Source organism: Rhinatrema bivittatum, chromosome 14 (genome assembly GCF_901001135.1).
Source record: "Rhinatrema bivittatum chromosome 14, aRhiBiv1.1, whole genome shotgun sequence".
NCBI lineage: Eukaryota > Metazoa > Chordata > Amphibia > Gymnophiona > Rhinatrematidae > Rhinatrema > Rhinatrema bivittatum.
Window position 1 is genome coordinate 35,640,698 of NC_042628.1, and position 27,624 is coordinate 35,668,321.

Below are 27,624 nucleotides of genomic sequence, written 5' to 3' on the forward strand. Positions count from 1 at the left end.
TGAGGTGGCCGCGCTGGCCTGCTTCAGAGCCAAAGTGGACGGCATCAGTCTATCAAACCATCCAGATGTTTCCCGCTTCCTGAGAGGGGTCAAACAAATCCGACTTCCGGTGCCCTTATGGAATCCCAATCTAGTACTAGACTTCCTAGCGGGAACTTCCTTCAAGCACTATCCTGTTGGGAACCGTTCCTCAGGTTCACACCAGGAGCCATAAAGCTATGCACGGTACCCTCCTTCCTACCGAAAGTGGTTTCTCAGTTTCATCCAAACTAAACCATCTCGCTGCCATCTCCAGATGAACATAAGGACGCGGAAGACTCACGCCTTCTTCATCATCATCAGATTCCTAGTCCGATACCTGGAAAGATCGGAATCTGTGCGAAAGATGGACCACCTATTCGTCCTTCACAGCGGGAAGAAACAGGGGGAAGCGGCCTCACGGGCAACCATAGGCCACTGGATCAAAGAAGTAATCAAGGCAGCCTATGTAGAGGCAGGGAAGTCCCCACCTCTGCAAGTCAAGGCCCATTCAACAAGGGCCCAGGCAGTGTCCTGGGTGGAAACCAAGCTGCTGTCGCCCGCCAAGATCTGGCGGGCGATGACATGGTCCTCCATACACACCTTCTCCAGGTTATACCGCCTGGATGTCCAAGCCCAGGAGGACACAACCTTTGCAAGGGCAGTATTATGTGGGCCACGGGCAGCCTCCCACCCTGCTTGGGGAGTAGCTTTTGTACATCCCATTGGTCCTGAATCTATCTGGCTACATGCTAGGAAATGGAAAAATTACTTACCTGATAATTTCGTTTTCCTTAGTGTAGACATATGGACTCAGCACCCCGCCCAAGACTGCCCCAGAATCCAGGAACCTTGGGTGACAAACCCCGAGAACAAGACAAACACGGGCAAGCCAGGTATTACCCCTAGTTCTAGGCACCCATAGATGCCGGGTGTCGGCGTTATTCGGTTGAGTGCACTGGCAGTCTCCAATTGGAAATCAGTTGAACCAGTCCTAGTTAAGTTATTCAAGTTAACCAAGTTAATCAAGTTATTAAAGCACACATATATCCACAATTGCTTTTCGAGGAGAATACTGAAGAGCTGAGCTTCCTGCACCGGTATATGTAGGCTAACGTCAGCTTTGAAATCTGACTCCACCTCCCTTCTGCTATCAGGAGTACACTTGACCCATTGGTCCTGAGTCCATCTGTCTACACTAAGGAAAACAAAATTATCAGGTAAGTAATTTCTCCAATTTCAGTCATGTCCTCTCTCAGTCGTCTCTTCTCCAAGCTAAAGAGCCCTAATCTGTTTAGCCTTTCTCCATAAGGAAACTTTACTATCCCCTTTATCATTTTTGTCACCCTTCTCTGTGCCTTTTCTCTGTCCGCTATATCTTTTTGAGATGGGGCGATCAGAACTGCACACAATACTCAAAAGTGCAATCCCGCCAAGAATCTATACAAAGGCATTATGATATTTTCAGTTTTCTTCTCTATTTCTTGCCAAATAATTCCTAACATTCTATCTTCCTTTTTTTTTTCCCTTTTATTAATTTAGAATATTTATACCAAGAACACTTGATAAACAGAAAAAGATACCATATAAGATATAACACCAAGAAATAAAAACAGCAAAAGCTTAACATATGGTTATCCAGTATTTAGACCAAATAGTGGGGCTAATTATACAAAAAATATTTTATAAAAGAAAAAAGGAGTTGAAAACAGATGATAGAAAAATATGTATACTACGCATAATTATTAGTTGGCAAGCTTAGAGAAATAGAAATTTCAGACATAGCTCTGTTCTATAAAACCCTTCCAATTGCTCTGGATCAAGAAAAACATATCTAGCAGAGCCAAGTTTTACCGCACATTTACAGGGAAATTGAAGAAGAAACGAAGCTCCCAAAGCACGCACTCTTGATATTTTAAGCAAAAACATTCCACGCCTCAGTTGGGTGGCCCTAGAGACGACAGGAAATAAATACATTTTCCCATAAAGAAACATATTATTTTTAAACTTAAAGAACATCTGTGAAGTCCAATTCCTATCTGCTTCTAAAGCACAGGTTACCAATAACGTAGCCCTAGAACTAACATCATAAGAACATGCCATATTGGGTCAGACCAAGGGTCCATCAAGCCCAGCATCCTGTTTCCAACAGTGGCCAATCCAGGCTACAAGAACCTGGCAAGTACCCAAAAACTAAGTCTATTCCATGCTACCATTGCTAGTAATAGCAGTGGCTATTTTCTAAGTCAACTTAATTAATAGCAGGTAATGGACTTCTCCTCCAAGAATTTATCCAATCCTTTTTTAATCTGAGACCGTTGCAAAATTTTGTTTAAATTCAAGGCTCCGCCAGGGTTTTCAACAGATACAAGAGCACTAGCAATTTGCTTCCTTAAGACATTAATGGAAAGATAAATAGCTGTGACAATAGATGGTATAGAATTTGGGGAAACCTTCAAGTGATCAACACAAAATTTCCTTAACATGACAATCGATGAAAGGGCAGAGGATTTAGGAAAGTTTAATCTTCTTAAATTAGATCTTCTAGAATAATTTTCTGAATTTTCCATCATACAATTTAATACTTCCCTTTCTTTAATTCTAACAGACTGAGTATCCCTAATAACCTTAAGTTGATCTTCAAGCCCAGAAACCTTATTATCATAATTATTGACTCGTCCTTGTAGTTCCCTGAATTTGAGAATGGATTGATCGATTCTGTCTGACAAAGATTTCTCAGGACCTTTTATGGCAGCCAACACTACCTCCACGCTAGTAGTGGGTAAAACTTGTGAGATGCCACTGCTCTGTTAGTAGATGAACCAACAGAGTCTAAAGGGACCGAAACAAGCACATCAAGGGACCCAGTTCTAAGGTCATCTGTGGCCACCAAAATGCGTGCAGGTTCAGTCAAGGTCTCTGATATAACAGGAGGGGAGCACAGATCCGGGTTTAAGGTCACAACTGATCCTTCCACAGCGGCATTAGTACTGCCCCGACACAAGCATCAGTTGCACCACTCCTCAAGGTTAGGTCATCGAAGGAGGGACCACTTTCCGCATTGGGATGGGTGTGAGGGATCCCTTCATTTTCTTACCCATCTGAAGTTTGTCAGAAGAAAAACAGAGAGATTCACATGCTGTCACAGTCGCACAACAATTCTCCCAAAAATTTCCCAAAGAGGCACGCGGCTTTGGCTGTGCGTCTCAGCACTCCGGAATTGAAAGAGGAGACAGGGCCTTCCCTGGTTGACGTCAGGCACCGAGCTGGAACCGACCCAATGTTTGAGCACAAGAGCTCTGCGCAGGTAAGTTGGTCCTCTCTACGAGCCCCTTCTTATTTGCCTTTTTTTGACCATTGCCGCACATTGAGCCGAAGATTCCAAGGCATTGTCCACAGGTATCATCTGAGGTCCTTTTCCTCGGTGGTGACTCCTAACACGGAACCCAGCATTATGCACCAATACTTGGGATTATTTTTCCCTGTGCATTACTTTGCACTTGTTGACATTAAATTGCCTCTGCCGTTTAGATGCCCAGTCTCCTACTTTCACAAGGCCTGTCTACAGTTCCTCACCATCTGCTGCTGTTTTTAATGATTCAAAACAATTTTGTGTCATGTGCAAATGTGATCACCTCACTTGCTGTTCCTTTCTCCAGACCATTTATGAATATGCTAAGAGGCACAGGTCCCCGTACAGACCGCAGAGATATAGGATCACGGCAGCTGCAGAGTGTAGTGCAGAAACTGGAAGGGAAAGGCGAGCATTTTGCACTGCCAAGCAGAAAAACTGAATTTGATTCCTGGCTGAGGTTCCTGCTCATCACCTCCGACCAACTAATATTGCCTGCCTCCGACTGGGGAAACTTGAGACAAGCGCAATACTGCTCTTACAGTGACCCCTGTTGATCAGACAGTTAACTGCATTGAATGCAGCCTCTAAGAGGTGGGGAGGGGGGGGAGGTAATTTCCTTTCCGTGTACTCACATGTAGAAGGCTGCTGCTGCTGCTGCAGTCGAGAAATTAGGCAAGACACCAGAGGCCTTGCGTGATAGCTTGGAAATATTTATTTCCCTGTACGTACCAGGATCAGTCCAGGACACCTGGGTTGTGACTCCGCACCAGTAGATGGAGACAGACTAAAGCTTGTGGGCGGAGCCATATATGCCCCTGTGCCAGTCACAGCCCCTCAGTCTTACTCTGTCTCCAGTAGATGGTGCAGGTCTGGTCACAGCCCTGCCTGACCTGATTCTGGTGGTTAGTCAGGTTTTGAATTTTGGGCTAGTTTTTGTTAGGCCTAGTTGTTTTATGCTAAATTGGGGTTTTGTTTTTCTTTTAATCCTTCGTCCCGGGTGCCCTGCCTCCCAGGGGGGTTGAGAGGTCCTGAGGGGACTACCCTCCCCCGGTTGAGGCCGCTGCCAGGGTCGAGGACCCGGCTGGTCTAGTGGCAGCGTCAGGGGTGACACCGGGGAGCCCGGTTCACTCACCCCTGCAGGACTAGGGCTCCAGGACCCGGGACAGCGGCATCAGCGTTTACAAAAAAAAAAAAAAAAAAATTGTTTCTGTTTTATTTTGTTGCGGCCGGCTTTCCGTTGCTTAGGCGTCGTCGCTGCTCCTTCGTTTTTCATGCCGGGGGGCGCCGCTGGCAGGGGGGAAGGTCGCCAAATTCATTTTTATTAATTTTGACGCGCGCCTCAGTTTTTTCTTCCCGCGGTCGCCGGCATGCCGCGCGGTTCTCCCTGCAAGGCCTGCGGATCGGCGCGCACGCGTTTGTCCCGGGAGGGCCTCTGCTCGGCCTGCGTCCCGGGCGGTGAAGGAACGTCCGGGACATCGCGAGGGGCTCGGGCCCGGAGCGCGCGTTCGCCGCCGCGAGGGGTAGGCCAATTAGATAGGCCTCAGGACATGTTCCCGCTCAGCGCGGGAGTGGCAGCCATTTTGGCCACCGGCAGGGAATTCACGCGGACCGCGTCGGGCGATTCCGCTCTAACTCCCGTGTTTTCCCCGCAGCGGGGCGCGGCGGGAGGGGTCGTCGCGGAGGGGCTTCGGCCCCGGGGGGATTCCGGGGCCGATTCGTCTGACTCGGGTTCGTTTTCAGAGGATTTATGCGGTTTTGCTGCGCAAGGTACTTAAATACAAGCGTAGCACGCGCTCCCGAGGGGGGGGGCTCTGAGGAGGGCCCCCACCAGGCCCCACCAAGTAAGCACAAGGCGAAAAAGACCACGGTGCGCGCCCGGGAGCCCTCGCAAGGGATACAGCGGCCCCGGGGCGTACCTCAGGAGTCAGATTCCGAAGATTCCTCCACGGTGGATACTGCTGATCTCGAAGAGCCCCCGAGGGGGGCCGAGGCGACGGGGGCGGATGACGCCGCCCAGCCCGTCGCGGGAAAAGGCACACAGGCGGCGGAGGGGGATGACCCCAAGGTAGTCCGCCTGTTCCGCAGAGAGGAGCTATCGCCACTCATCCCGGCCATCCTCCAGGAGCTGGGGATAGAGGCTCCACCCGTGGTGGTCCGCCAGGAGGCCAATATGGATCCAGTTCTGCTAGGTCTCACGGGACCGGCGGTGGTTTTTCCTTTTCATTTTTTTCTTCGACAGATATATTTTTCCGGGAGTTGGATACCCCGTAGTTAGGGTTGAAAGTCAGCAAAGCCATGGATAAGCTCTACCCGCTCCCGGAGGAGGCGCTGGAGCTTCTTCTACTTCCAAAGGTGGATTCAGCGGTCTCCGCGGTGACGAAAAGGTCCACTATCCCGGTCACGGGGGCGGCGGCCCTTCGGGATATACAATACAGGAAGCTAGAGGTGCAGCTCAAGAAGATATTTGAGGTATCCGCCCTAGGGGTGCGGACCGCAATCTGCACTAACTTCGCCATGCGAGCTCGTTTACGCTGGGCCCAGGTCCTTCAGGCGATTGCGGGCCTCTCTGCAGAAGAGACATCTCAGGCTGATAGATTGGAGGCGGCAATAGCTTATGGAGCTGACGCCCTCCACGACCTTCTGCGCACCTCGGCTAGGTCCATGGTGGCAGCAGTTTCGGCGCGCCGTCTCCTGTGGCTGCGCAACTGGGCGGCGGATGGCTCTTCCAAGGCCCATCTGGGTTCGTTACCTTTCAAGGGGAAGTTGTTGTTCGGTAAGGAGTTGGATGATTTGATGATTTCTCTGGGAGAGAACAGGGCATTCAAGCTGCCCGAGGATAGGACCAGAGCGCGGTCCTCTTTTCCGGCCAGGTCCCGGTTTCGGGGGCCCAGGAAATCGCGCCCTCACAGATCCGACGGACCTTCGTATAGGCATCTTCTTCCCGGAACACTCAGTGGCAGCAGTCCTTTCGTGGGTAACGTTACGGGAGGCAAGCCGGAGCCCTGTTGGGTGCGGGGTCCAAGCCCTCCCAATGAAGTCCGGCCAGTAATGGACCAAGGTGACGTCGGATCCGTGGGTCCTTGACGTGAAAAGACGCGGCTACGAGTTAGATTTTGCTCACATCCCAGCGGACAACTTCCTGGTCTCGCCTTGCAAGGCCTCCGGGAAGAGGGCGGCGGTGTTGGACACCATCCGTCGGCTGGAAAGCTTGGGGGCCATATCCCCCGTCCCTGTCGATCAGCGCAGCACGGGCCGTTACTCCATTTACTTCGTGGTTCCCAAGAAGGACGGGTCTTCAAGGCCAATTCTGGACCTGAAAGGAGTAAACAGATGTCTTCGAGTTCCCCACTTCAAAATGGAAACGATTCGGTCAGTTATCGCTTCGGTGCGTCCGGGCGAATTTCTGGCTTCCCTGGATCTCACGGAGGCGTACCTTCACGTGGGCATTCAGCCATCGTGCCAGCAGTTTTCTGAGGTTCTACCAGTTTCGGGCGCTCCCATTTGGCCTTGCAACGGCGCCTCGGACATTCACAAAAGTGATGGTGGTAGTGGCGGCGCAGCTGCGACGAGAAGGTCTCCTGGTTCATCCTTACCTAGACGATTGGCTGATTCGGGCGAAGTCCGAGAGTCAGTGTCGACGGGTGGTGGACAGGGTCCTCCAGCTCTTGCAGTCCCTGGGCTGGGTGGTCCATTACCACAAGGGTCATTTGGACCCCACTCAGTCCTTGGCATATCTGGGGGCCTTATTCGACACGGATCGGGACAAAGTAGTCCTCTCTCAAGATCGGATAGGCAAGCTGCAATCTCAGGTGAGGCGTCTGTTGTCGCTTCGCCGTCCGCGAGTCTGCGATTACCTGACGGTTTTGGGGTCTATGGCTTCAACGCTCGCGTTGGTACCCTGGGCGTTCGCTCACCTGCACGGTCCAGTCTTCTTTGGTGGCTGGATCCAAGTCATCTGTCCTGTGGCGTCTCCCTTCTCGTTCCAGAATGGACGGTGGTGACCACGGATGCCAGTCTCCCCGGCTGGGGAGCAGTTTGCCTAGGGAAGTCGGTACAAGGCCTTTGGTCAGAATCACAATCACAGGCTCAGTGGTCCATCAACCGCCTTGAGACCAGAGCGGTCCGTCTGGCTCTCCAAGCCTTCCTACCATTGGTGCGGGGACAGGCGGTCCGGGTACTGTCGGACAACGCCACCACCGTGGCCTACATCAATCGTCAAGGCGAGACGAGAAGTCCGCTGGTGGCGGAAGAGGTGCACATGTTGATGGCCTGGTCGGAACAACATCTCAGCAGCATAGCAGCGTCTCATATTGCCGGGGTCGACAACGTACAGGCGGATTTTCTCAGCAGGCATCGTCTAGATCCCGGAGAGTGGGAATTGGCGGACGAAGCGTTTCTCCTCATCTGCAGGACGTGGGGAGTTCCCCACATGGATCTGATGGCCCCGTGGCACAACGCGAAGGCTCCGCGTTTTTTACAGTCGGCGTCGAGAGAGGGGAGCAGAGGGCGTCGATGCGTTGGTGCTTCCTTGGCCGACGGATGTGCTGCTGTACGTGTTTTCCCCCATGGCCAATGATCGGCGAGATTCTGCGGCGCATAGAATTGCACCCGTCCATGGTGGCCCCGGAGTGGCCACGCCGTCCATGGTTCGCAGACCTCATTCAGTTGTCGGTGGCGGCTCCCCTTCGTCTTCAGGGATTCGCGGGGCTGCTTCATCAGGGCCCCGTCTGTTTGGAGGATGCGGATCACTTCTGTCTCGCGGCATGACTTTGGAGAGGACTCGGTTGAAGAGAAAAGGTTACTTGGACGCGGTTATTGCTACGCTACTGAGATCCCGGAAGCAGTCTATGTCCCTGGCCTATGTCAGGGTATGGGTAGTTTTTGAGGATTGGTGTGTGACGCGAGGTTTGGATCTCCCTACCGTTGCGGTCCCTGATATTCTGGCTTTCCTCCAGGCGGGACTGGCCAGAGGATTGGCGTGCAGTCCCTACGGGTCCAAGTGGCGGCACTTGGTTGTTTGCGGGGGAAGGTCGGTGGATCCTCCCTGGCTCTTCACCCGGATATAGCCCGTTTCCTGAAGGGGGCTAAACATCTCCGTCCTCCTTTGCGTCCTCCCTGTCCGGCTTGGAATCTCAATTGGGTTCTTTCGGCCTTATGTTCGGCACCGTTTGAGCCTTTGCAGCGCTCTACTGTCAAAGATCTCACGTTAAAGACCGTGTTTCTGGTGGCGATTTCTTCGGCTCGCCGTATCTCAGAATTGCAGGCATTGTCCTGTAGGGAGCCGTTCTTGCGAATCTCCGACACAGGCGTTTCCTTGCGGACTGTCCCTTCCTTTCTTCCTAGGGTCGTCTCGGCTTTCATTTGAACCAATCCGTTGAACTTCCCGCTTTCGCGGTCGGGGAGTCGTCGGATCCGAACTCGAGGGATTTACGGAAGCTGGATGTGCGGAGGGCCCTCCTTCGCTATCTGGAGGTCACTAATCCTTTGCGGGTAGCGGATCCTCTGTTTGTCCTCCTTTCCGGCCCCAGGTAGGGTGCTGCAGCGTCTCGTACGACGATCGCTCGATGGCTTAAAGAGGCCATAGGCTCAGCGTACATGATGCGGGGACAGCCTCCGCAGGTGGATCTTCGGGCTCATTCGACAAGGTCTCACGCTGCGTCTTGGGCGGAGGCTTCTCAGGTGTCGCCTCAAGAGATTTGTAGGGCGGCTACCTGGAAGTCATTGCATACCTTCGTCCGACATTACCGTCTGGATGTTCAGGCCGCTGAGGCCGGAGGTTTTGGGGTGAGGGTACTCCGAGCGGGACTCTCTGCTTCCCACCCTCGGTAAGTTGGCTCTGGTACATCCCAGGTGTCCTGGACTGATCCTGGTACGTACAGGGAAAGGAAAATTAGTTTCTTACCTGATAATTTTCGTTCCTGTAGTACCAAGGATCAGTCCAGGATCCCGCCCGCAGTACTACGCTAAAGTAACGGAGAGTCCGCTCATCGTTCTTTCTGTACGCTCACTGCTTGTTCGCTCTCCCGGTTGGGGAGTCTGGTTCCTACCGCAGTTGGAATTGTTTCCGGTTAATTAGCAAGTTTTGTTAGTTAGCTATGGTTGCCTACTTGGGTTTCTACTTTGACATTACGTATGACTGAGGGGCTGTGACTGGCACAGGGGCATATATGGCTCCGCCCACAAGTTTTAGTCTGTCTCCATCTACTGGTGCGGAGTCACAACCCAGGTGTCCTGGACTGATCCTTGGTACTACAGGAACGAAAATTATCAGGTAAGAAACTAATTTTCCTTTATTTATTTAACAGCTTTTAATATACCGGCGTTCGTGAGGCACATCACGCCGGTTTACAATAAAACTTGAGAAAGGAGGAAATTACAATAAACAGGGAGCGGGTGAGGGAGCAGGCGAGAAAGGGGGAGGGGGGATAGACAGAAGAAGAAGGGATAGCAGCAGAGAAGATAGAGAAGAGTAACCATAATTGAGGAGGAAAAGTTATTTACAGCAGAATAACTGCAGAGGTGAAATTATTTAACGCAGGTTATAAACTACAACTTATTTACAGCAGAGTATAGGATACAAATAACTTATGGCAGTTTGTTAGATAGAAAGTAGAGAGGCCTTTTGGGGAAGTTTCTAGGTAAAAGACAAGATAAAGTAAAGGATTATTGCCCAGGAAGGTGAAAGAGCCTGAACACAATCAGCTCTCTGAGAATCTTCCCTTGCAGATAAGGCTCCTGCTGTTGGGACCTTCTTTTGCATGCCCAGTAGTCAGGAAGCAGGATGAACCCACATCGCTTCAGCAGCTGGATATTCTCAGCGGGCAGCATGATTCCCGGAGAGCACTCAGGCCCTTTCACCTGGCAGGGCATGTGCTCATTCTTTGTTTTTGCCATGATGGATGCCTTACAAAAACAAAGGTTGCTAGTTTAAATTGTTTGGTTGAGCGAAGACATTTGTCCATCACCTCTGTCCTGCTTCGGGGGCCAGGGTATCGGGGATGGAGCAGGTTGCAACGTGAGGCACCTTACTCTCTGGCTTCCTCCCCGGCGTCTTGTGAAGTCCGTTTCATTTTCATTTTGTGTCCTCCCAGCTGTACGAGGTTGATGTGGACACCGAATTCCTCAAGGCCTCCGATGCTGCCTGCGATGTCGCCTGTCTAATGTATGACATCAGCGACCCCAAATCCTTCAACTATTGTGCCAGCATTTACAAGGTAAGGGGGAGGACCTTTCATGGGTGAGCCTTCCCCCTCACTATGGCCCTCTTGGAGCTTCCAAGGGCTCCAGCGGGGGGTGAGGTTCCTCAAGGAGCAACTCTGGTGGTCATTGACCATGTCGTGTTTCAGTGAATAGCTGTGCATGTTAGAAGAAAAATATGAACAGAAACCAGCAGGCCCTCAGCTCTCGTTGCCTTTCTTGCCGCTGTCAGCATTTTCCATGCCTAGGAAGATGCACAGCCCCGATGGGAGTGATCATCCTAGAGAAGCTGCTGTGGGGACCATGCTGGATTATCACTATTTAAGTGCAGTGGGTAGGGGGAGGTGCGCACACACACACCCTGATGCACAGCTTCTCAGACACACACTCTCAGACACAGACACGCTTCTTGGTGCACATCTCTTAGAGACACACACGTGCACGCTGTAAAGACTGCCTTTGGAAATTTTGTGTGCTCAATTCTAATGGTCGTTTCCACCATTCCCCCCCCCCCCCCCAGCTCACTTCAGTGTCCTGGCAGACTTCCAGTTGTGTTCTAGCCTTAGAATATCCTCTACTGTTGTGGTGGCCTCTATAACCCTGCTCCTTTCCTCTTCCTCTTGCAGCAGCACTACATGGACAGCCAGATCCCCTGCCTCCTGGTCGCGTCCAAATCGGATCTGCCGGAACTGAAGCAGCAGCACGGGATCTCACCTGCTGAGTTCTGCTACAAGCACCGCTTACCACCTCCCTTCCACTTCTCCTGTGAGGGCCAGGGGCCTCCCGATGCCACCATCTACACCAAACTGGCCACAGCTGCGGCCTTCCCGTTAGTATGCCAGCCGCCTTCCATCTTACGCGGTCCATTGAGAAATGCAGCGCAGCGGTCCTAGTACCGATCTTGGGGGAGCCGTCGACAGGTCTGGTTATCAGGATATCCACACTAGATATTCAAAAGATATGCTTGCATCTATTATAATTTATGAAATAGCCCAAAATATGTAAATGAAACTATCTTGAAAACCAGTTCTCTTGATGGCTTAAAAAAGGACCAGAGTTGGGGGAAGCACTTCTCAAAGAGATCAGGAACACTGAGTTTTACAATGAATAAGATTTCCCAGGGGTTTACATTGTAATATTATAAAATCAGTGGAACAATGGGCGGATATTACATAATGTGATCAGGTTCTTGTTACGCGCTTCCCGTGGATTCTTCTGGCACTGTTGGGCTGCATGCATACAGAGTGCATCCACAGTCGGTCTGGGATCCAGCTTTTAAACATGCCAGCATGGTGTTTCAGCTGCCATCACAAGCATAAAAGAGCAGCTAAAAAAGGCAGGCTGGATAATAATAAAAGTTACCCCTAGAAGACTCGCTTTCACCTACCATCATGCTCCACACACCAGGCTGGCAGAGAAAAATGCTCAGCAGCTTCTAGTGAATAAAGATATTCTAAATTATTTTTATTAAAAAATAAAACCCTGGCTTTCAGTGCCTCCTATCTCGGGAGCACTAAATAAACTCCCCCACGTCTGTGGATTGTTTAACCCAGCCCTACATTAGCAGCTTCATTATCCCCTTCCTGAGACACAAAATCGCCGTCCTGATGTCTGCGACTGAGCACGCTCTGACCACAGCAGCCGCTCAACTTGAAGGATAAAGATGTCAGAAATGTTTGTCCACACTCCTGTCATTTCATTCCATTTTATGCTTACTTGCTATATTCCTTTGTAAATATGAACCCAAAGCGGTTTAAAGCAAAGTTAAAAATACAATAATCAATAAACGTTCCCCAGTGTACAGTATAACCCCAGCTCATTGCTCAAAAACACGCATCCCAACTTGATAGGAAGCAGGGGGAAACAACGATAAATAAACGGAAGAGAGCACTCACTTTTCATCCACACAAACATCACATGCTTTTAAAGTATTCTTCTTTAAGAGAGAGAGAGACAGTGAATTCAGAAAGTATTCAGACCCCTTCACTTTCTCCACATTTTGTTATCGTTACTGCCTTATTCTAAAATGGATAAAATGCATTTATTTTCCCTCCTCAATCTATATACATTACCCCATAATGACAAAACAAAATCAGGTTTGTAGAAATTTGTGCAAATGAATTAAAAAAAACAAAAAACTGAAGTATCACATTTACATAAGTCACTCAAAGTTGAGCTTAGATGCATCCTGTTTCCATTGATCATTCTTAAATGTTTCTCCAATTTGATTGGAGTCTACCTGTGCTAAATACAATTGACTGGACTGATTTGGAAAAGTACGCACCTCTCTATATATGGTCCCACAGCTGACAGAGCATGTCAGAGCAAAATCAAAGCCATGAAATCGAAGGAATTGTCTATAGATCTCTGGGACAGGATTGTGTCGAGGCACAGATCTGGGGAAGGGTACAAAAAAAATTGCTGCAGCATTGATGGTCCTGAAGAACACAGATCCTCCATCATTCTTAAATGGAAGAAGTTTGGAACCATTAGGACTCTTCCTAGAGCTGGCCGCCTTCCCCCCCCAGACTGAGCAATCGGGGGAGAAGGGACTTGCAGGGAGGTGACCAGGAATCAGATGCTCACTTGACAGAGCTCCAGAGTGATAGCGGCCGCTCTTTGCAAGGAGGGAGTTCTGGTGCATCCCTGCCTTGACAATTTGCTGATCTGAGCAAGGTCAAAAGAGGAGTCTCAGCTGGCAACTGTCAAGAATCCTTGGATTACTCAAAGACCCTAGGGTGAGTGATCAATTTTGCCAAGAGCAAGTTGCAGCCTGCTCAGGGTTTGGATTATCTGAGGGCCCAGTTCATTAGCCAGGAGGACGAAGTGCTTATGGCTGTTGAGAGGGTAGCCAACTTACAAGGGCAAATGGCCCATTTGTTGGTCAAAGTGGTGCCCAGAGCATTGGAGGTTTGCATTTGTTTTTTCTTTTAGGTCCTAGGCTTATTGGCAGAGAGGATGGCCAAGCTTCATGAGCGTTTAGTAGTCAAGGTGGCGCCCAGAGCATGGGATTTTTTTGGCAGGTCCTAGGCTCGATAGCAGCTTCTCTGGATTTGATATCTTGGGCTGCGGCACATATGCAGCCACATTGGTGGAGCCCCCTGTTGCAAAATTACGAGAAGAGACTGATGCTGTTAGGGGAGAAAAACCCATTCGTCTGTTCTGGACTGGTCTACTAGGACTCAAGGGAAGAAAATTAGTAGGTCAGATTTGTCAATTTCACACGTTAAAATAGGAACCTGCCAGGTAGATATTGGGTCTGCCTCTTTTTGAGTGCAGCAGACAGCATTATGGAAAGAAACGTCCCTCTTTCCCTGTACGTACCCGGATCAGTCCAGACCATGGGTTTTGCCTCCCTTCCAGCAGGTGGAGACAGAGAAAAACTTAAAAGGTGTACCTCCTGCATCCCTTCAGTATTTCTCTGTCTCCAAGAGATGGAGGTCTTTTTGAGTGCGGCAGACAGCATTATGGAAAGAAACGTCCTTCTTTTTTCTTTATGAAACAAACGGAGCTTCTGCAGCTCACTTCTCTATGCACCAGATGCCTTTTTTTTTTTCCCATACACAATTTTCTTTGTTTTCTTCAAGCGACAGGAATCTCAAACAATAACTGAAAAGTCATACATTTTCAAGAAGCCCACAATTTACCAGTTTTAGATAATCCCATCAGAGAGGACGCCCCCAGCCCGCCACCCCACCATGTGACAGGCAGAAGCACCCAGCTTTTCGGTCCACTCGGAAGTGCACAAAAATTACATTTTTTCAATAGTGAGAGGGGTTTTCCAGTACCTATCAACTCTTGGCAAGAGCACAAATAGAGCACTCCTTCTCCCCTTCCCACGAATGCATCTGGTCACATTAATGGTTCACCGGTATACAAGATATTTTAGGATGTACAATTCTTCATTTAATATCCCACATGTATCCACTCAGTAAGTGTTGAAATAAAGTAGATGGGATCGCTGTCCAGAGGTCGCAAGGGAGGACTGCAGTGTGTAGGCTACTATAGAGTTTTGTCCGCTCGGGGCTTCTGACCGGACATTACATTCCGGTATTCAGAAACCTTGTAACGTGAAGCACAAATTTCATAGTAAAATGTCCACATGTAGCTCATGCGCGTGACGTGTGCACCCAGCCTCATGCTGGGGCTTTCTAGATGTCCTGAAGTCATTCTTGATATCGTCCCAAGCATGGGAGGACAATATATTTTTTTAAAGAGACAAGGTCCGTATTACACAATGGGGATAATCTTCAGACTCTCCACTGTAGGGCAAAGTCTGTGGGTACTTTTTACCTCCAAACCTTGTACCCTGTTTCAACTAGAAAGTACTTGCAAAATTGCCGCGGGTACAAAGTACCCTCAGACCTTTGCCCCTGCTTTTACTGTGTGTGGATTTTGCTAGGAAAGTGACACACGTGGACTTGAAAATACAATATACGCGCATTATTTGCCTTTCCCAACCTAAATGCCCCCAGGATGCGACTGAAAGTGCCCACTTTTGGCCTTACTAAGGGACGGCAGTTTTCAAACTCCATTCGTGTTATACCTGCTCGAATGGTTCTGAAAGTTGCCCTTCATAAGCCCAGCATATTGAGGGGAGAGAATAGGGGAAGGATTCTTAACCGCTGCTTTGGGGTCTTGAGATTGTTCTCATGACAAAGGTCATGCCTACCTGCGGGCCCCCCTCCCCCCTTGTTAGTTCTCAGAACATTGTGTTTCCTCTCTATACGCAGTGCACTGATACCCCCCCTCCCCCTTTCTCTTGCAGGCATCTGAATGACGCGGACCTCTGCGCAGCATCTTTCTGGCTCCGGGTGGCCCTGGGAACCACGGTGGCCGCGGTGGTGGGATTCACTCTGTACAAAGCTCTGATAAAGAGTAAATGAGAAGAGGGCTGGAGCCGACGTGCCCATCATCGGTCCGAAAACAAAACACCAGCTTCATGCCCCCGAGCGCTGCGTATCCAGCTGGAACCTTATCCCATCAAGACCACCTGAGAGAACGGAAAACCGTCGGAACCTCCTAGAATCAAACTACGGAAGCGGAGGCTCCGGGGCAAGGACTCGAGGACCTACTGATGGGGGGGGGGGGTACTAGCTGACGTTTTTCAATTTTTGCTTGTTGTCGGACTCAGCCAAGAGAATATGTCACCAGCAATGGGGATATCACCCTTGAACCTTGTCCACCAGCAGAAACTTCCAAACACCACACTACTCGGGGAGGGGGAGGGGAAGCATAGCAGAAGTTCTGGTTTCCCCCTAAAAGGGTTTGCCTAGTATATTTTTCTAATATAGTTTCTAATATCTGACAGTCTTGGTGACCTCTGGAGGGTCTCTAGATGCTGCCTGATGTTTTTGTACATGGCCCTGACCAGCCCTGCTAACAGCAGTAACCCTCTCCTGAGTTCTTCCATTTGCCAGCAAGCACAGTATTTCTCCAGCAGGGCGATAGGTGCTGAAACTGCACAGACCGTGCAGAGAATCCTTCAGACCGGGTAGCACTGTGATCTGCACTATGGCCCCTCCCCCTTCCCCCCCCAAGAGCAGGGAATTGGCTCAGAATTGCTAAGAGGAATCCCTCCTTCCTGGGGGCAGTGTGGCCCCCGCCGAATTACCCGACACACAGGAAATTCCCCAACATAACGTGCTGGCAGGTCATGTTGCAAGCACCCGAATAGAAAGAACCTTTCTTTTGTCTGAGATGAACATATCCCCACGCTTTCGCTGGTGAAGGGTGTTTAAAAGGAAACCTCGTGAATGAATGATTTATCCTGGAGATCTGGTAAACGGCGATTTTTGTGCTCAGAATTCAGGGCGCCGCCCCGCAGCGAGATGAAAGTTACCTTAGCTGGCTGAACGGTACGTTTTATGTGCCCTCGGACGAGGAGCCGGTTTCCCTCGCAGGGAAGCCCCTGCCACTGCTGGGAAATATCCGTTCTCTGCTGTGGCCGGCAGAGCCGTGATGTCACCCGCAGCGTCCCATCATGGGAAGCAGAGGGAGACATACGGACATCACAGCTGTGCCGCAGCTGGCACAAAAGGGAAGCTTCCTGCAGCCGCGCGGCAAGGTAGCTCGGGAGCCACGAGTTCAGAATTTAATATTAGAACTTTAACCGGGCTGCGTTTATAAGATTTGAGCTTCTGTAAGCTACAATTGATGTCCCTTGTGATATAAGATATCATCTAATGCAGTTTGGAGCAGGCAGACCCACTTGGCTTTATCCTGCAAGGTGCTATCCTCCCCTTTTAAGTAAGACATCTCTGGTACACCTCCCACATTGTATTTTAACATGCATAGCACGTATTCTGTTCTGTGTAAGATTTCCAAAGAACTTAGTGACCCTCCTTCAGGTACCAGGTCTACAACATGAAGGCGAAAGAGGAGAGATATTGAAGGTGTGTTTCTTAATGAGATTTCTGCATTAGCTTGCGCTTTCTCTCACTGTGAAACCCTGCACCCTCTCTGATCTCCTCAGTCTATATCAGGAATTGGCAAATTTTTTTTTATTTTAATTTTATTTTTTTTACCTACAGAAAGCCATATTCGTGGCTCTTGTCAGCACCCAGGGCTGGGGAGGGGGGAGATCCTGTTGAATGGCTGGTTGTATGCCGCCTCCACCTCCCACTGGGCCCAGTATCACTGTCCGCCTATAGGATGGCGGCTCACCCCAAGCGTCAGGCTGACAGTGTTGAAAATAAAGGGCAGCAGATCTTGGGGCTGGCAGGAAAGAGGCATCTGGGACCATCATTGCCAGCGTAGGCCCCAGGGCACATGGGACCACTGCAGGCCAGAAGAAAGGCGCCTGTGAGTCACTTGCTGTTCACAGGCCACAGTCTGCCCTCCCCTGATGCACGGTCTGGCACATGATGAACGTATGAATCCAGAGGCATGCATGAGAGTTTTAAAATGGATGCATTTTATTATGCTGTAAATTTTTTAAAAATTTTGCCCATGGTGAGGGGAAGTGGGAATTTATTTTTTTTTGTATGTCTGGTTTCAGCTCCTTAACCGCTCCTTTCCTAACCAATTGCATCATTTGATTTCTCCTGGTCATGGTACAGTGTGTACTAGTTTGTGTGTGGGTATAAGGAACATCCACTGTCTTTGATACCTGCGAAGGGAAAAACTGACATTTTATGTATATGTGTGAATTTAGGTGAATATATTTTTTTTAAACTGAAAAACCAAGTTGATAACTGGAAGCTGTTGACATGATGCATTTTTAGTCTAAACTGGGTTATCGCTTAAACGAGATGTGTTCTGGGGCTCATACCCACAGAGGTTTAAAGAAGCAACCAATGGTATTAAGTGAGTGGTTTAATCTCAGGCATTTTGTTTCCATGTTTTGTTCAGGCAAAAGCCCATAGAAATCAATGGGATGGCAGGGTGAATAATGAAATTCCACAGGTAAGCCTTAAACATTCATCCAGGCCTATGACTCGGGCTGCAGTATTGGATCCTGTGTCCGGCAGAGCCATTCATGCCTAGACGTGCCATAGAGCTGGTGTGTTCAGGCCTGCGGAGGGAAGGTGCTGCCAATCAGCCACCCTAAGTTGTTATGCCTTGGAGGAAGGCTCCTCTCCAGTCCTGGATCCACTGGGCATGACCATCTGGAGGCAGGCAGAGGCAGCAGAGCCTGCTAACGAACAGTTGGCAAAAGACCAAAGCATCCTTAATCTTCCAGCTAGTCATCTCTACATTTGGCATGCAATGTGAACCGTTATCGTTTAAAGTAAGGTTTTGGCGTTCTCTTGGACTAGTGAGGGCTAAGATGCTGGTAGCTCACAGTTTACGGCACACTGGTTTTACATTTTCAGCCAGTAATCCTATTGATTTCTCTGAGCTTGTTAGGCCCGTGTCCATATGGCCCAGCATCAGGTCTCCAACAGTGGCAGCAGCTGATGCCTGGAGGAGCTGCTGCCCTCTCCTACCATTTTGTCTATATTGAAGGAGCTGCTCCCCCATTATCAGTCATGGCAGTGTGTTCTTCTGTCGCCCTGTAGCCTTTTTAATTCATTCAGGTTCAGATAGGTGAGCTGGGGGCCACAGGCTGCAGTTTGCTCCAGACAACTTACACTCCATCCGTTGCTTTCAAAAGGGCAAACCAAATTCACGTTGTTATTCACTGCAGAAATCGAAGCCCTGCCCTCCTGTTATCCATTCTCACAGTCCTGTACTTTTCCCTACTAATTAAATCCTAACAGATGCTACAGCCTTCCAGCCCTGGCAGGGCTCACTGGCTCAAAAAAAGAGTTTTCCTAAACGTCTGCATAGAAGCCAGCTTTCCAAAATGACAGGGTGCTTAAACCCAACCAGATTTACCACACCCTGGACACCGTGAAGGAGTTGGTAAAATACTGGGGGTGCTCAAGCACTCGCAGAGCTGGCATCCTGCTACTGATCCAAGCAGGGGTGTGCAGATTCTCTGTCAAAACATTGCACTTCCCTCCGTGACAAAAGGAGGCTATATAAGAACATAAGAAAATGCCATACTAGGTCAGACCAAGGGTCCATCAAGCCCAGCATCCTGTTTCCAACAGTGGCCAATCCAGGCCATAAGAACCTGGCAATACCCAAAAATTAAGTCTATTCCATGTTACCATTGCTAATGGCAACATGTCTGCATTCAGTTTAAAGTCCAGTTAATTATTCTGTGATGAAGTGAATGCAGGTGATTGTGTGACGGCAGCCTGTTTAAGTTAGCTGCCATCAGTGTCTCTGGATCACCTCTTTCCCCATGACCCGTGTGGCCACTGGTCCCACTTGCTCTTCCTTATCTTGCACCTTGCGAAAGCAACCTTTCATAGCATTGGATTTAACCCTCCAGCCGCCCCTCTGAGTCCCCCTGTCGAAGTGAGTTGCACCAACCCAGTGGAGTATCCCCCCTCGATGATGTGCCGGCCGTCCTGCGTAGGAGCAGCTGCTGGAGCTGCCTTTCCCAACGGGGGGCGGTCTTCCAGTGGCAGGGCGGCTGCCCCTAAGCAGGTGTCTCCTCTATTTATGAGGAAGTCTGCCCCGGGCAGTTCAACATACTCCATCCATATCTGCTCCGTTTACTCCAAAACCCCCTTTTTCCTGTTCATACCCGGATCAGTCCAGACTCCTGGGTTTTACCTCCCAGCCAGCAGATGGAGACAGAGAAAGTTTCACTGAGACTGCCACATAACCTGGTGTACCAATAAAACAGGAGGGTAGGTTGTCTAAGAAAGCCGTTTAGGCAATAATGTGGATTAGACACCAAGGAATGTCCAAGTTAAATCTTTATTTAAGAGCAGACGTATATTTTGTACTTGTGCCTGACTCAGGCCGAGTTTCGCCCCACCAAGGGCTGCCTCAGGGGCTGTCATGTAGGTGATCACTAAATGAGCCAGAAAATTTGTTTAACTTAAGTGCGCCAAAATTCACACACTCTTTTGGTACAAATATAACAATGCAGTAATTCAATCTCCGTTCTTGAATAACAAGGACAAAATTGCTTGGAGACACTAGCCGGTCTTTTAAATGTTTTGAAATCGCGCCAAATCACTTGTCAATCACATCAAGGGGGTGTGGTTAACTAAAAGACCTGTGAAGGTAGAGGTGCAAATCAAAAAAGGATAAGAAGATGCTTTTATAGAATTCCTCCCAGGAGGTTGCTGGGCCCTGGTGGGGCTACCCCTCCTGGTTCTGAGGTGGACGAGCAGGGAGTCGGGGACCCTTGCCTGGCTCGGTCTTTTTGCCGCTGGGGGTGGATATCTGGTGGTGCCAGTTCCTTTCTCCCCCCCCCCCTCCCCCGCCAAGGAGAACTGTTGGAGTCCCGCAGCTCTTCTGCCACATAGGGAAGTACCCTCTGTTATTTTCTTCTTTGGTGATTGTGATTAAAGTTTAAAACAAAAAAAAAAGGAAAAGAGAAGAAAGTGGCAGTGTTATAGCAGCTGGGAGGGCTGTGGATGGAGCAGGATAGCTTGGCCTCTTGCTGCAGCAGGAGTTCTCGGGCGGCAAGGATCGACCACACAGTTGGGCCTTCCTTTGTCGGCGTGGCGTTTCTTTCCTCAGATGGCGCGTGACAGTGGAGATGCACGCGCACGGCTTTCGCACGCCGGGCTCTGCTCCCTATGCCTCTCTGGTGGAGAGGGCGGGTCGGGGCAGGCAGAAGCTGCACTGGAGCAATAGGGCAAGCAAAAGACAGGCGTGGGAGTGCCTCTGAAGTCTGCAGATTCCCTCCTGCCGGGCATGGGAACGGCAGCCATGTTCTCTTCAGCTGAAGAATCTTCAGTGCGGTTCAGAGGGGTCGGAGGATCTTCCTCCCCTGTTGTCTCCGGCAGGTGCTGCCTCTTCTGGCCAATCAGATGAATAGGGGGACCTTTGCAGTAATGAATCTGAGGGTCCCACAATGTTTTCATCAGCATTTGTGCTGCTTTCGCATGAGGCATACTTGGAGAGAAAAGCAGCTGGGAAACAGTTGGACCAGGCTTAGGGATCCCTTGGTCCGCGTCCTGGTAAAAGACCTAGGAGTTCCAGGGAACAGATTCCTAGGCGGGCTCACAGGGTCCTTGGGATGATGGCACATCCTGGTAGCCTGGCTGTAGACTCTGAGGATTCAGAGGAAAGAGTTCCGCAGGTATCTGCCTCTCCTGACCCTAGCTGTCCTGATACTAGCCAGATGTGAAGGACCCAGATTGGGGGGGGGAGGGGGCTGGGCCAAGTACCTGTTGCTGAAGGGGACAACCCTAAAGTGGTGCGTCTCTTCCGTAATGAAGAGTTGTGGCCCTTGATTCCCTATGTTCTTGAAGCGTTGGGGATCAAGGTTCTCCAGGAGGGATCTGATCAGGAAGGGGTGAACCCAGTCATAGATGGCCTGAGGGATCCAGCGAAAGCACTAATTTGTGAAAAGGCAAGAAGAAGATGGTGGTCAGGGAGTAGGCTACTCCAGAGACAGGCCTGAAGATAGGCTGGGCGATGGTAAAATTGTATCTGTTGCCTGAGGATACGCTTGAGCTTTTAGTGCTTCCAAAGGTAGCCGCATCAATGTCAGAGGTCACTAAGAAGACCACCATTCCTGTGGCCGGTTCAGCGGTGCTGAAGGATGTGCAGGACAGGAAATTGGAAATTCACCTCAAAAAGATTTTTGAGGTATCTGCGTTAAGCATACGTGCTGCTGTTTGCAGTAGCTTTATGCAAAGGGCTAACCTGCACTGTGTACAGCAGTTGCAGGCTATGAGATTGCTATCTGTATCTGAGACTAAACAGGCAGAATCTCTGGAGGCATCAGTGGCTTATGTCGCAGATGCTTTGTATGACCTCATCGTTCTCCAAGGATTATGATGTCGACAGTCTCGGCCAGATGTCTCCTTTGATTTAGGAACTGGTCAGCGGATGTTTGGTCCAAGTCATGCTTGAGAACATTGACTTTCAAAGGAAAGCTTCTAGTTGGAGAGGACTTGGAGGAGCTTGTAAAGCATCTCAAATAAGGAGCAGTGCCTCAAAGCTTTGTTCTCTACCTCCACCTGCTGGTAGGGATGCAAAAACCCACTTGTCTGGACTGATCTGTGGTATTACAGGAACGAAAATCAGCAGGTAAGAAACAATTTTCCTGTATAGGTCAGGGAGTAAGACCTACTCAGGCCTCGGTAGCTTACATCTTAACCTTTTTACAGAAAGGATTAGTGAAGAGCTTGGCCTTTAACTCTCTCAAGGTGCAGGTTGCAGCCTTGGGCTATCTTCATGGCAAGGTACATGGAATGACTTTGGCTGTTCATCCAGATGTGGTGCGTTTTCTTTGAGGGATGAAGCATCTGCATTCTCCAGTGCAGAAAATATGTCCTTCATGGAGTCTTAACTAGTCCTAAGAGGAATGAGGGTAGCTCCTTTGAGCCTCTGAGGAGGGCAACTGTGAAGGATCTCATTTTGAAGTTGGTTTTTCTGGTGGCAATTTGTTCAGCCAGAAGAATTTCGGAGCTGCAAGTCTTGTTGTGTAGGGAGCCTTTTTGAAGATCTCGGATTCCGAGATCTCGTTACGGATGGCGCCCTCTTTTCTCCCAAAGGTTGTTGTCGGCTTCCATTTGAGTCAGACGGTATAGCTTCCGGCTTTCCCCAAATTTAAATGCTTCAGCACTGCATGCAAGAGGACCTGCGATATTTGGATGTAAAGCAAGCTTTGTTGCATTACTTCAAAGTCACCAATAGCTTCCAGGTGTCTGACTATCTTTTGTACTATGGGGCAGGCCTAAGAAAGGTCAAAAGGCTTAAAAATCCACGAAAGTGAGGTGGCTGAAGGAGGCTATAGGCTCGGCATATATCTGTAAAGAGCATCCTGTTCCAGTGGGCTTGAGGGCTCACTCTGTTCGGTTGCAGGCGGCTTCTTGGTCTGAGTGCCAGCAGGTGTCGCCACAAGAAACTTGTCGGCCATCCACTTCGAAGTCGTTGCACACTTTTGCCAGACATTATCATTTGGATGTCCGTGCTCCAGAGGCCATGGGCTTTGGTGAGAATTTTTGCCAGACGCAGCTATTCCTGTTCTTTCCTTGGGCCTAATTGACCAAGGCTTTGTTTCCACTCTGTGTCTCTGGGGGAAGAATATTAATTCGGGCTCAGCAAATTCACTGTTACTGATTTTAATTTATTTTATTTGGACGTTCCCAGCAAACCTTTTTCCTCTGCCTTCTTTGTCAGTTTGCAGGGTTTTGATTTTTCTTGTATGTATTTGGATTGGGCCTGTTGCTAAGTATAATTAAGGATTTGGGGTTTTCCAATTAAAGCCCAAGGTGGCTTGCAGTATTATTAATATGAAGGGACAATAAGGGGATGACAGGGCAGTTATGGCTTCTGCAGATGCTGAGTCACATAGAAGGCGGGGGGCTGGTGTGTATTAAGTTGCCAGGGTGTCCTGCAGCTTCGCAATTATTTTTCTTTTTTGCTCCTTTGTACTTCCAGCTCTGTCAGAACCAGGGTTTGGAATCTGGCACCATTCAGAACTCTCTGGGGAGTTTGCACCCCTCCTCCACCACCTCCACCCCCCAACTTACCAAGTCTGGTCATTGCACTGATAGTCCTGGGCCAGGGGCCATGACCAGGGCTCCTGGATCCAGCCGCCCAGATGTCACCTTAAGCAATGAGAGTCCCTGCGGGAGCTGTGAACACTACCTCCACAGCACCCCCAGCCCAACCCTGGGGATGGAACTGGGGACCTGCCGCATGTCAGGGCCTAGCCCTTGCCATCTGAAGCGGCATCACGTGTCAGTCTGCTCACAATTTTGTCAAAAATTTAAAATGGGATAAAACTATGATGATGCATGCAGCACTCTAGTTCTGAAATATTTGGAAACAAATGACCGATTACTGTGGAACGATTACAAATAATAAGCATTAATGTCATGGGATTTCCTCCCACAAATTTGGCAGCATTTTAATTTTTCTCCCCTGATTTTTGTCCCTTGTTCTTCAAATTGAAGACCTCGTCTGTAAATTCTTGATTAGTTGGATACCTAATAACACCCCTCCCACACACACACACCACACACCCCCAAACCTATTTCCTCAGTCTTGTGTGACACTGTCTGACATTCACCAGCAGGTTGTCCGATGATGTCAGCCAAAGAAACAGGGAGTTTTTTGTGCCTTCACAGTAACCAAAATTACAAAGAAATTAAGTCAGCAGATGGGATCCAGAGGGTCAGGAGCAGGGTTAATGGACAAAGTGTCAGATAAGACAATAGAAATGAGAAATGCCCTTCTTTTCTGGCTTCTCCGTGGCTCCTTTTGCTATTTTCTTCTGTGTTTGCTGTGATATTCTGTCACAGGCAGCCCCTAGCTCATGAATTACTTCAGGGCCCCGGCTACCTGTCCTCCCGAAAGCTGACCCTTGCAAGGGTGAGAAGACTGATTCTAGCCCTGAAACATTCATGGGATAAAGTCACCATTTTCCTGAAGCGTTGATGGGGAAAAAATGCCACGGTTTTTTTCGTGGTTCTCGTCATGGAGCCGATGTGTGTAGGCAGCCCCTGGGTCTCAGGTCGTTTCCTTTATTTATTTATTTGTTTTCCTTTGTGTTGTGGAACATAGCAAACATTTAAAGCTGATGCAGCTTTTTAGCTTCATCCGGTTAAGTTTACATTACAAGTCTTTAACAAGATCCTAACAGCTTGATGGTAAATGATTGCGTTTCTTCTATCTCGGGAGCATTTGTCATGGGCAGGACGCAGGTGAGAGCCAAAGAGGGGTAACCCCAGTCTTTCAGTGGAAAAGGCTCACAACAAGTCTGATGATGAATGGGATATTTTGGGAGGGGCTTAGCTTTTCGACGCCCGGAGTTAGGAGCCGTGGTCTTGCAGGGTATTAGAGCCAACGGAAGAGGCTGGAGCTTTGTGGGCTCCGCAGAGGTTGAATTTAAGGGATGCCAAAAGCTGCAGAGGTACAGCTCGCTTTCCAAACAGCAAAAGCTGATTGTGGGGACCGGTGCAGACAGAAGAGGAAGTTTATCCAAACCAATCTGAGTGTGACTCCACCTCCTGGTGCGTAGCTTGTATGTTTAGTTCAGGTCATGTGTGTAACTGAGGGTTTTCTTACTGGGGTAATCTTTGGGGAGTGAAAACCTCCAACAACTGGATTACAGTCCCTACAGATGCTGCCTGAGCTCTACTGAAATAGCTTTAGTTTATTTTATAATTGGTTTTTGTGCTAATCAATTTTCTTCTATTATCACAGTGGTTTGCTATGCAGTTTTTTCTTACCAAAATGGATCAATCAATTTTACCTCAAAACAGATTGAATGGCCGCATTTTGCAGATCTTTGAGCCCGGAACTCTTACAGTCCAGCTCTCCCATGCAAGATCTGTGGAAGAGGAAGGATAAATCACCGGGAGAAAGGAAGCCGAATGATTTTTGTCTAATAAATGAACAACTATGGCTCCCCCGGATATGGACTGGAGCCCCTTCCCTTCAGGCCGCATGAGAGAACCAGGTTGTGAGGATGACTGAGCAAATCTTGTAGGCTGGAGCAGGAACCACACTGACTCCAGCCTTTTCTTATGCAATTTTACTTTATTAACATAACCAGCAACTAATATCAACAATAACTGCCTACCATTGCAGTACTCTTACAACAGAAAACTTCCTGGAGAGGGTCTCCTGATCCCTACTGGGCTCTGCCTCTTAACCTGCACAGCAGGGTCCCGCCCACAGAGCTCGATCCCTCTATGGGATTTAAGGTTGACCCACGCCTCTACCCTGGTCTCACACATGGTCACTCTATCCCATGCCTTGAGGGATTCATGTTCTGATTGCACCAGCTCCGCCCATTGGATCCGTAGAGATACCATATCCTGATTCTGTCTCTCATGAAGATCTGGGTCCGTTTATTTTGCCATCCTCTTGGTGTCTGGGTCACAAACAACTGTCTTGCATTTAGGGAATCCCTTGCCTTCTTGATCCCCATCACATGAAATACTCACGTTCTTGGTATGGGGTCACTAAACTCTTAGTCCCTGCATTAACAATGAAAGTTATTTCTTGGACACAATCCCGATCAAAGATTTCCGTTTCCATAAGCCTGGTAAGAGGACCACTGGGAGCTGTCTTGTCTAATATTGACACAAGGCGGGTGGCACCTGATAGGCGAACCAGTTTATTGAGGCATAAGCTTTCAAGGACAGAGTCCACTTCGTCAGATGCGTGACGTGTAGTACAAAGGTGGGTAAAATAAATGAGGATTGGGGAGGGGGATACAGAATAAAGAGAAGGCACTGAATTAGGAAGGCAGGGTGTGGAAACAGAATGTTAGTCTATAAGGTGGCACCCGCCTCCTCATTTTTGCTCCACCAGACTAACACGGCTTCCTTGTCTAATAGGCTTTGTTGTGTTAATACTCTAATGATGATAATATAAATCTTGGTTGCCAGAGCCATATGATTTTTATGAAACTAATAATAAATAACATTTTTATGAACACTGAGGCTGGATGATGAGTTCTGTCTCCTTATGGAGAACACCTGCAGGAAATGGAAGGTCTTGTTTTGTCAAGGATTCTTGAATATCCGTCTAACCGGGGAAGCATTCAGAACAAGCTGGGGATCCACCGAGGAGAGAGCAGTGTGGGATGAAAAGCCCGGAGGTAAACAGCATTCAATGTCCCTGTTACCTTGCAGGCTGTGTGCTGGGATCTGCTTGGTGGTGGAATCTGTAAGGGAGCGCTGGGTAAAATAAGCATTCAAGATCGAAGTCCCCCCTTCTCCTCGGGAAAAGCAAGCACCACCCAGACAGGAACTATTTGAGCGTTCTGCAGGCCATAGCAGACTGAGGACATTCCAGCTTTTACCTTGAACTTTATTAGGTTTACCTGAGGTTGTAGTATTTAAAAGGTATCCCTAAGCTTCTCCTACCAGCTGTGCTCTGAGTGGTTAGAGCTCAAGGTAAGAACTGGAATGTCTCAAGCTGCCTTGCAACGAGAGACTAAATATACTCCATTTGCCAAGATTTGGGAGTTCATAACCCAGGCACTCGGGATCTTCCCCCTGCCTCTATCCATGTCCCCGCCACCAGAAACACAATACAACACATTATTGAACCAACACCGTTTTAATTGGTAAAGGGCAAGGCCGCAGCTTCATTACAATACAACTGAGTTGCACCTGAACCAAACTGGCACAGCACGGCTCAGGAGCTGCATGATAGGCAGGAGCCAGTGCTAGCACACCCTCTGACCCCCTTCCCACCCCCAAAGCTGCAGCCCTGTCACTCAGACTGGCCCCAATGCGCCATCAATAGCTCCCTGCAAATCCTTATGTAAATGTCCATGTCGGACAAATAGACCTCATCCAGCCTGAGCAAGCCAGGGCAACAGACTGGCAGCAACCCGTGTTTCATCTGCTGTGCACCATAATGCCTTAACCAAAGGCCTGTCCACCAGTTCACACTTTTCTAGTCCCCTATTCCAAAGTTTATTGATGTGCCAGCAAAATATGGAGATCATGTCAGACCACAGCCTTTTCATGCTGGGGAAATTGATCACAAAAACGTTTCAATCTAGATTCTCCTGATAAGTTGGAAAAGGAATTCAGATGACAACCAACACAGGCCCC

General features: G+C 49.1%; 1 protein-coding gene across 3 annotated transcripts in view; it reads left to right on the top strand.

Moving 5' to 3' along the window:
- RHOT2 (ras homolog family member T2) overlaps nt 1-26,492 on the top strand; it is a 75,539-nt gene extending 49,047 nt beyond the window's left edge. For all 3 annotated transcript variants that reach the window (XM_029576151.1, XM_029576152.1, XM_029576153.1), the window contains 3 exons: nt 10,465-10,587; nt 11,197-11,399; nt 15,339-26,492. In XM_029576151.1, coding sequence (XP_029432011.1) covers nt 10,465-10,587; nt 11,197-11,399; nt 15,339-15,456 — 444 coding nt within the window. In that variant the 3' untranslated portion in view covers nt 15,457-26,492. The remainder of the gene's footprint in view (nt 1-10,464; nt 10,588-11,196; nt 11,400-15,338) is intronic.
- The last annotated feature ends 1,132 nt before the right edge of the window (nt 26,493-27,624 follow it).